At 35.3% G+C, this 9397-nt stretch overlaps 1 protein-coding gene across 1 annotated transcript; it reads left to right on the top strand.

Moving 5' to 3' along the window:
- The first annotated feature begins 819 nt into the window (after window positions 1-819).
- LOC114423236 (probable AMP deaminase) lies at window positions 820-9397 on the top strand. Its single transcript, XM_028389913.1, has 19 exons — window positions 820-1424; window positions 1810-1973; window positions 2338-2545; window positions 2769-2923; window positions 3106-3157; window positions 3270-3397; window positions 3488-3667; window positions 3808-3875; window positions 3995-4137; window positions 4260-4321; window positions 4465-4578; window positions 5652-5792; window positions 7157-7309; window positions 7587-7640; window positions 7718-7828; window positions 8032-8205; window positions 8311-8391; window positions 8691-8789; window positions 8904-9397. The coding sequence occupies exons 1-19, from the start codon at window positions 980-982 to the stop codon at window positions 8970-8972; spliced, it is 2601 nt and encodes an 866-aa protein (XP_028245714.1). The 5' UTR covers window positions 820-979; the 3' UTR covers window positions 8973-9397.

The following is a 9397-nucleotide window of genomic DNA, read 5'->3' as shown; positions in this document are numbered from 1 at the left end:
TTAGAAGCCTATTAAGGACCCACCCCCACACCGAAACCCAAACCTACACCCACTGTCAAAGGATTGAAAAAAAGGGAGTAGGGGCTTACCTTACAAGACGAACAAGGAAGGCAACGAAAGAGGAAACAGGGGGAGGTGCACCGTTGAGGGAGGGAGGTGTTTGGCTTCTGAGGGAAGGAGATGTTAGGATTAGGAAATGAGTAAAGGTATTATGATAATTTCAAATGGAAGAGAAAGGTGTAGGATCACAAAGAAGTGAAGGATTTAAGTCTCCAATCTTACATATGGGGCTTGCAACTTAAACTACAAATAAGCCAAATAGACCTTTATTTGGGCATTAAATATTATGTTCCCCTGGTAAGGGAGTTGTTATTAGGTTATTGAAATTGCTCTCGACTCTAAGAAGGAGTTTGAATCTTTTTTTTTATTATAAAATTATCATTTTTATGAAATTATGATTGAAATAAAATACATAATATAATCATTCTTATTTTGTTGTATAACTAATTCTGCACTCTTTACAACAAAATTATAATTTTATTGTGTATATTTTTTTCTTCAAATATAACATCAGAATCACAATTTTATTATTATATTTTTTGATATTTCCATAACAAGCAAAATCAAAATTCCGTCATTAAACATGATTCCGTTTGTAATATGAAAAAGTTTTAACAATGAAATATTGATTTGATTGATAGCAGATATTTCCGCAAAAGATCAACTAAAAAAAAACAACAATTATCCACGTGTATGTTCTTGATGGGTCCAATGTGACGAGAAGCGAAACCATTGATAAGTTAGGTCGAGACTCGATAGCTTCTTCTTTCTCACTTCCCTCTATCGCTTCTTCTTTCTCCGCTCTTCTGTTCTTCTCTCCAGTCTTCACAGAATGCATGTGTGACTCACGCAACAATCACAGTTCAAAAAACTCAAAACTTGAACATTCAAACGAATTGGGAGTCATCATCTTCCTCTAATGGATCCCTCCTCTTCGCTCCCTCCCTCTCTGCACCTCGCCATGGCCGCGCTGCTCGGCGCCTCCTTCATGGCCCTCTCCGCCTTCTTCATCCACCGCCGCACCGTCGACCACGTCCTCCACCGCCTCGTCGAACTCCGCCGCAAACCTCTCGCCACCTCCTCCGACGACTCCGACGACGATGACGATGATCGGACCGGGTTCGGAGACGACAACGGAGATACCGAAACGGACGCCGATCTGAGAAGCTACCGTGGAACCTTGTCGATGTCCGTCGACGACAGCTCGAACGTGCTTCGGAGCTATCGGATTTCGTCCTCGATGCCGAACGTGGTTTCCGCAACGGATTGGATCCGAGAGGACGCTAAGAATCGCGCTTCGTCGCTGGAAAATCTCCAATTCGTTCCATCGGGGCTTCCGTCTCTTCGAACTGGTTCCAATAATGGTGTGAATATCAATTCTATTTGTACAGTTTTTGTTCAGTTTAGTTTAGTTTAGTTCAGTTATGGTTTTCTTTTTGATTGAAATGGTAGTTTTTTTCCCTCTCTTTTTTAGTTTAATTAGCATGCATTCATCCAAACATACAATGTGATGTATGGTGAGATTGTTGACTTTTGTAATATTGACTTTAAAATTGTGTTTTTTTTACTAGTAATTAGTTGCCAGTATAATATACGGATAGTGTATGGTAAGATTGTTGACTTTTGTAATTACTTTAAAATTGTGCTTTTTAATTCGTTGCCTTGATAGTGTATGAAAATTAGGCTGTTTTTGTTTTTCTTCTTCTTTGGTTTGCTTATGAAAATTAAGCTGTGATTTGGTTTGTGTAGGAGAGAGTGTTCAGGTTTTGTGTTCATATAAGAGGATAGGTTCTGTTGGTAGAATTATGACCCCGCGGTCACCGGGACGTACCACATTTGAAAGTGCTGAGGATTCTGATGAGGAGGAAATACAGCTTGCTGATGACAATCGCATTCCTTTCTCAAATACTTACGTGAGAATAATGATTTCTTATATCTTGCAATGCTGAATGCTGTTTTGAACTTTGTTAACTAAACTATGACCTGTTTGTTGATTGTTATTCAGGGGACAAGTTGAGAAACATGCTTTCGTGTTTTCAATATTTTAAGTTTCCAACTTACCATTATATTGGGATTTGATTGAAGGGATATTATTTAAGTTGAGGTCTAGAGTTATTGCCTTTTGTATTTGATAATTTGGAAAGTAGATAGTGTTGGTGTTGTCTGGTGCATGATCTTAAATCTTTTGGCTTCCTAATCCTTGGTTATTTTTGTTGTATGAAGATTCATTGTACAGTTATTTCTATCCCTGTAATTTAGTGATTCATGATGTTGCAGGGACTAGATTCAAATGTGTGCAATTTGCCCGCTGTTCCATTCAGAGTTGAGGATGCAAACAATCAGATGTATGGAGAGGCTTCAAAGGAAGTGAAAGCTGGTGCAGATATGAATGGTCATGGAATAACAGATTCAACTCCAGTGCATGTAGCTGGGGATGACATTGTGTTTGCCAATAATGTCTTGCCTACAAGAAATACTGTGCATGGTACTTTCACATTGCTATCACAATCTTTACTGTTATTCTGATTGCTTTTATATTCTTTCATGTTAAATAATTTTAGAATTATGCCTGCATGATATGTTACCTATTTTTATCCTCAAACAATATAATTTTTTTTTGGTTCATTGTCTGACTTGTATAATATGAAGCAAGATTGCAAAAGCTAGTATTTAATACATCTTTGTCTTACTCTACAAAATATGTTCAGAGACAACAAATATAGAAGAGGAGGAAGTATGCAAAATGATTCGAGAATGCTTAGATTTGCGTAAGAAATATGTTTACAAGGATGTTCCATGGAAGACTGAACCTGTGGAAACTAACTCTGACCCATATCATTTTGAACCAGTTGAAGCAACATCGGTATGTTTGTGGCTTCTGTGTTATTATTTATTGATTAGTCACTCAGAATTTTTTTGCTACGTGTGGAATCTGCTTGAGTTATTAACAGTCAATTTTGTTCTGAAGTGTTCTGTTGATATTGTTATATTGCTTTGAAGTGTTTGGTTGATATTGTTATAACCGACTTTTGATTTTGCAAACAGCACCACTTTAGGATGGAAGATGGAGTCATACATGTGTATGCAAGTAAAACTGGTAAGCTCTGAGTGTTAACAACATGACTATGCAATGATTTCACAGCAATTTTGTTCAGTATTGAGTTTGTTGAAGATAGAAGAACTGAGTTTTTTTGTGAAACTGTTCACAGACACCGAAGAGCTATTCCCTGTTGCAAGCTCAACGAGATTTTTTACCGATATGCATTATATTCTAAAAGTTATGTCTATTGGGAATGTTCGCACTTCATGCTACCACAGGCTACGATTTCTTGAGGAAGTATGTTTTGTTTTCACAAACTTCTGTTTATATGGTCTCTTTGTGCTTGCCTGTGGCATTGTTTATAACATGCATCTGATCATTATACAGAAATTCCGCCTTCATCTGTTACTAAATGCAGATAGGGAGTTTCTGGCTCAGAAGGGTGCACCCCACCGAGATTTTTACAATATCAGAAAAGTTGATACTCATATTCATCATTCCGCTTGCATGAATCAGAAGCATCTTGTGCGCTTCATCAAGTCCAAATTAAGAAAAGAATCTGATGAGGTGAAAATATACTTTGGGGTTCTAATTAATCTTTTCAATGGGACTGTAATGTTGTTGGCTGCTTTTTCCTTCCCTTTTGCCTTTTTATTTTCCAGATTACTTGTTCTTAATTTTTCTTCATTATTAACCTATGTTAACAGGTTGTTATCTTTAGAGATGGAAAATATATGACCCTTAAGGAGGTTTTTGAGAGTTTGGATTTGACTGGGTATGCAATATTGTTCTCTAATTTTTTTCATCCTATTTGGAAAACAAGAACTGGCTTCTGAAATTATTTGTGTGCTTGTCTGTCATCACCTTTTCTAATTAATGAAAATTATGATGCAGATATGATCTGAATGTTGATTTGTTGGACGTCCATGCAGATAAGAGCACATTCCATAGATTTGACAAATTCAACCTTAAGTATAATCCTTGTGGACAGAGCAGACTAAGAGAAATATTTTTAAAGCAGGATAATCTTATCCAGGGTTGGTTTCAGAATAAGAATGTTTCGTATTATTTACTTCTATTATGAATTCCAACTGAATATTAGAAGTGTTAGTTTATGCTTCTTGAAGTCATAATAGCTTAAAGCCACCAAAATTTACAGGAAGGTTTCTGGCTGAAGTAACAAAGGAAGTTTTGACAGATCTTGAAGCAAGCAAATATCAGGTTATTTATCCATAATGATTTATATATATATATATATATATATATATATATATATATATATATATATTTTTTTTTTTTTTTTTACATTTAGATATTTCATATTTTAATTCATTTATATGTATAAATAAAAATAAAATTTTCAGATGGCTGAGTACAGGATCTCTGTTTATGGAAGAAAACAGAGTGAGTGGGGTCAGCTGGCTAGTTGGTTTGTTAACAATGCTCTTTATAGTAAGAATGCCGTATGGCTAATCCAGGTAGTGTAATTCATCTTCTAGCTTTTGATCCAGTTTTCTATCAGTTTGGTTTACACTAACTTCCTGTGAGTTTATGGTAAAAGTTAGTTCCATTATGACACTAACCTCCCTTTTGTGAGTTAATTCTTAAAGGATTACTACTTGAGTGGGTCTTCCTTATCTTTGAGTTTAGGACCATTTCTTTTTTTAGCCTAACGACAATGGTACAATGTTATAAGACAGAATCTTGAAAAATGCCCTTGGAACATTGATCTAAATCACTCTCTACTTAATGAGGTTTCTAACATTTGTGCGCTATATTGACCATGCTATATACTCAACTTTCTTTTCCTCCCTATTATAAGATTAACCTATTCTGTCAATATCTCCTCAAGAAGTGCACAGTAGTCCTATTACACAATTGCTGAAATATGATGTTTAATTGCATCAGCAGCAACGATATCATTATTGCAAGCAATGTTATTTGTTGTCCTTTTGATAATTTTTTCTACTTGAGAGGTCTTCCACCTCAACTTCTTCTATGTTACCTTTTTATATATTGTGTAGTAATTGTTGGCACTAGGAAAGTGCAGCTTGTTGTCAACAGTGTTATCATCTAATTTTCTACATCTGTTCCTGCTTCATGTCTTGAGAAGTGTTTGGGCTTTGGGGGTGCTGAGTGGGATTAACATTTAGGTTAACAACTAACCCAGTCTCCCAAACCACCGGACACCAAAAAAATATAAAAATAAAACGCAAAAAGGAGAAGTTAGTTAACAATAACATTATTTGTGTACTACATGCCAGCAAGTTCACATTTATATGATACAGATTCTTACATATATAATGGAACATGTAATGCAATTTACTTTGCAAGTTGATGAATTTAGTTTAATTGGGTCATGAGGATCAATCACCATTAATTTGAATTTTATGCATACTCCATTTGATTTGATATAATGTTCCTTATCTGTTAGAGTTTATTTAGAATTTTGTTTGGTGTTTTGACTGCTTTCCCTGTTGTCGTCTTTTAATTTGGAATTATTTTCTGTTCGGTGACTTTGATCTTGTTTTGTGAACTTTTATTGGCACAGTTACCACGGTTATACAATGTGTACAAGAATATGGGAATTGTTACCTCCTTTCAGAATATTCTAGATAATGTGTTTATTCCTCTATTTGAAGTCACAGTGGATCCAAATTCTCATCCTCAATTACATTTGTTTTTGAAGCAGGTTAGTCAATTTTTTTCTCTTATTTTTTGTGTGAACACATACCCCTATTTTTGTGTGCTTGTATATGTATTTAGTTGTATGGTTACCTAATTTTCCAAATGTAACATTTTAACGACAATATGTATTTCCTGGTGTAGCTGTTATATTGTGCAAATAGTAAACAAGGCTTTAAAACACTCCTTTTTGGTTATGTAAGAAACAAAAATGTGAAAATGGAGAAAGACGTTGGGGGTTATTTGTGACTGCAAAATACCTATCTAGCTTAAAGCAAAGTTTTATCATACATCTATTTAACTAACTATACTCTATGGTAGTGAATGTTAAGCTTTGAAGGGATATCTAGAGAAAGAGTGAGAGTAGTAGAAATGAGTATATTTAGATGGATTTGTGGCTACACAAGAAAGGACAGGATACAAAATGATTGTGTACAGTGAGACATTCGTGTGACACCTATTGAGGAAAAGATGACAAAAACTGGTTAAGATGCTTTGGGCACATGCAAAGGCCGTTAGAGGCATTGGTGAGGAAAGTAAATTGTATGGTTTTTAACCCTGTGAAAAAGGGTAGAGGGAAGCCAAGAAGGACGTTAGAGGAAATTAATAGAAGATATTTCATGCTGGCTAATATTCTTGAGAATTGGTTTTTAACCAAGCCCAATGACACGTGATCCTTGTAACCAACCTCACCTAGTGAGATAAGGCTATTAATATTTGTTTATTTTTAAGGTTATTATTCTGTTTTTAGAAGTTTTTCCTCTGTTGTAGGATCTGATCCTCATCTATACAAATTCCAAGTTCTATCAGTTTGTTTTGCAATGCTGCTCTTTTGCTTATGTTGTAAATTCCTAATATTCAATTAAATTATCATTGAACCAACCCCATATTTTTCAAATCAAACTGATTTTCTGCTTTTGTTGCAAGAACTTTAAATAACTCAATGCACTGCTTTAATGTAACAAACGGATGCATCTACTGTACATACATTTCTGTATCACAGTTCATCATTGTAAGGTTTTTTCGGTAATAGAGAATGAAGTTGAGGTCTGAGATGCATTCTGATAGGGACTTGGGTATTATGGGGTTCTCAAGTCACACAATGCGTAGTATGGGATGCTCGGTGTAGTATTTAAGTGCTTGATTCATCCCCCTTAACAGCTATCTTTTAAGGGTGGGTTCCCCAAGTACTTGGGTGCTTGTCATATTCACAATCAAATTTGTTTCTGATGATGTGTCAATTTTGATTTTTGTTGATTATTAAAGCTGGCATATGAAGGATGATGAACAAATGAAGCAACTTTGTTCTTTCTGGAGTTTCTTTCTTTTCAAATGTATTGGGGCAATATGTTGAGCTTCTTCTTCTTACAGGTGGTGGGATTTGATCTTGTAGATGATGAAAGTAAACCAGAAAGGCGTCCAACTAAGCACATGCCTACTCCAGCTGAGTGGACAAATGAATTCAATCCAGCATACTCTTATTACCTTTATTACTGCTATGCAAACTTGTATACACTCAACAAGGTTTATACTATTTCTCTCTTTATAGTGCTCAAGAGTTTAACAACTAACCATTGCCTTTTTTATTCCCTTTCAATTCTAAGGCCAATTATGCTTCACTCTAGTTTAGTTTGAGGTTGGTTGGGTTTTGTTTCTTTTTTTGGTGGGGTGTGGTGAAGTTGAGGTCTTCAAGTTCAAGCACATCAATGGAAAAAAAGAAACAGGAAAAGATGGAGCAAATAGAGATTTACAAAAGAATTCCTGGTTATCAACAATATTAATATCTCACTGTTGGTTTCAGCTGCGTGAATCTAAAGGAATGACCACAATAAAGTTGCGGCCTCATTGTGGAGAGGTTGTTTTCTATATTCTAGCTGTATAGTATAATGCTTTATGTTTAATATGATAGTTATGATCAAACTAGTTGTGCAGGCAGGTGATAGTGATCATTTGGCTGCTGCCTTCCTCCTATGCCATAACATTTCTCATGGGATTAATTTGCGTAAAACTCCAGTTTTGCAGTACTTGTATTATCTTGCACAGGTTAGCCCTCAGGAATATTCTTTTGGTCAACATTAAAGTTAAAATGGAACATTACAGATTTTGCTGCTATTCCGAGTTTGGGTCCACTGTAATGTAGTGGGAAATTAAAGTTGAAATCCTATTCTTTACCAATACTTCTTTTATTTTATCTTTATCCTGATAATTTCTGACAATATATTAATACCACTCTGTTATCACTTTAGGTCGGATTAGCTATGTCACCACTTAGCAACAATTCCCTTTTCTTGGACTATAAACGCAATCCATTACCAATGTTTTTCCAGCGAGGTCTAAATGTCTCTCTCTCTACTGATGATCCTTTGCAAATTCATTTGACAAAAGAGCCACTGCTCGAAGAATATAGTGTTGCAGCAAAGGTCTAGTTTCTGCCAGACTCTTAGCCACCTTAAATATAAATTGGTTAAATGTTCTGTTTTGTCTTTACTAGGGATCATATATTTTACTTAACATGTGCATTGCAGGTATGGAAGCTCTCTGCCTGCGACCTATGTGAGATAGCTAGAAATTCTGTGTACCAATCTGGATTTTCACACCAAGCAAAGGTAAATTAGATGACAATGTAGGAATTTTATGTTTTTTCTTGTCTGCACTAGGGCTCTGTAAAGGTATGCACATTCTTAAAACTTGTAAGCATGGGGGGATAACTTAAATTGAGATTTTGGTGTGAGCTCGCCTAAAAACCTAAGTGTAATATGGACAGTAAATTTTGTAGGTGTTAGTTTTGGTCTTCTTTCAGTATATATCAGTTCAAGTGATTTCACGTTGTCTTCTCTAAGTTCTTGTCTTATATATGAATGTATTTTCTGTTTATTACATGATGTTTTTTTTCCCGTCCTTTCAGTCACACTGGCTTGGGGATAAATATTTGTTTAGAGGTTCTGAAGGAAATGATATTCACAAGACAAATGTTCCCAATTTGAGGATTTCTTTCCGATACGAGGTGAAAAAATTAAGACAAATCATATATAAGTGCTGTTTGATTTGTATTGATTCTTTCATGATTACCATTCTTATATTTATTCTTTCTTGCTTACGATTCTTGGTATTTATGCAGACATGGAAAGAGGAAATGCAATTTATTTACGCTGGTCAAGCTGTCTTTCTTGAAGATGTAGACCCATGAAGCAAGCCTAGTCAAATTCACCATTCACCCTGCGATAACCCTAACGTTGGTACTGTGCTGAATGTTCTTTTGAGCAGCAGCAGCAGCTTTGACAGTGAGAAGTTATTGTAACCTTGAAGATAACCCTCGGTTATATATTAACATAATCACAAACTCCAAAATGACATGCTACCTTAACACTCTTGGTTACTATTAGTATTTGCACCATATAATAAATTATGTAGGAAAGCGCTGGCATTTGTAATCGTCTTTTTAGGTAGTAGGAACTAGGGACACTTGTGCTAGCCTTGTTATTTATTAGAAGTAATTAGCAGTTAGTATAATACAATTTGCTCTTCATGAATATACAGAATGGAATATTATCTTGAAACTATATTTAATTTGTGTCAATTTGATGCTAAAGGAAGCAGCCACTCTGCTGTTCA

Source organism: Glycine soja, chromosome 8 (genome assembly GCF_004193775.1).
Source record: "Glycine soja cultivar W05 chromosome 8, ASM419377v2, whole genome shotgun sequence".
In the NCBI taxonomy this organism is placed as follows: Eukaryota; Viridiplantae; Streptophyta; class Magnoliopsida; order Fabales; family Fabaceae; genus Glycine; species Glycine soja.
The sequence above is the reverse complement of the archived record's forward strand: the minus strand, read 5'-3'. Positions and strand labels throughout refer to the sequence as shown.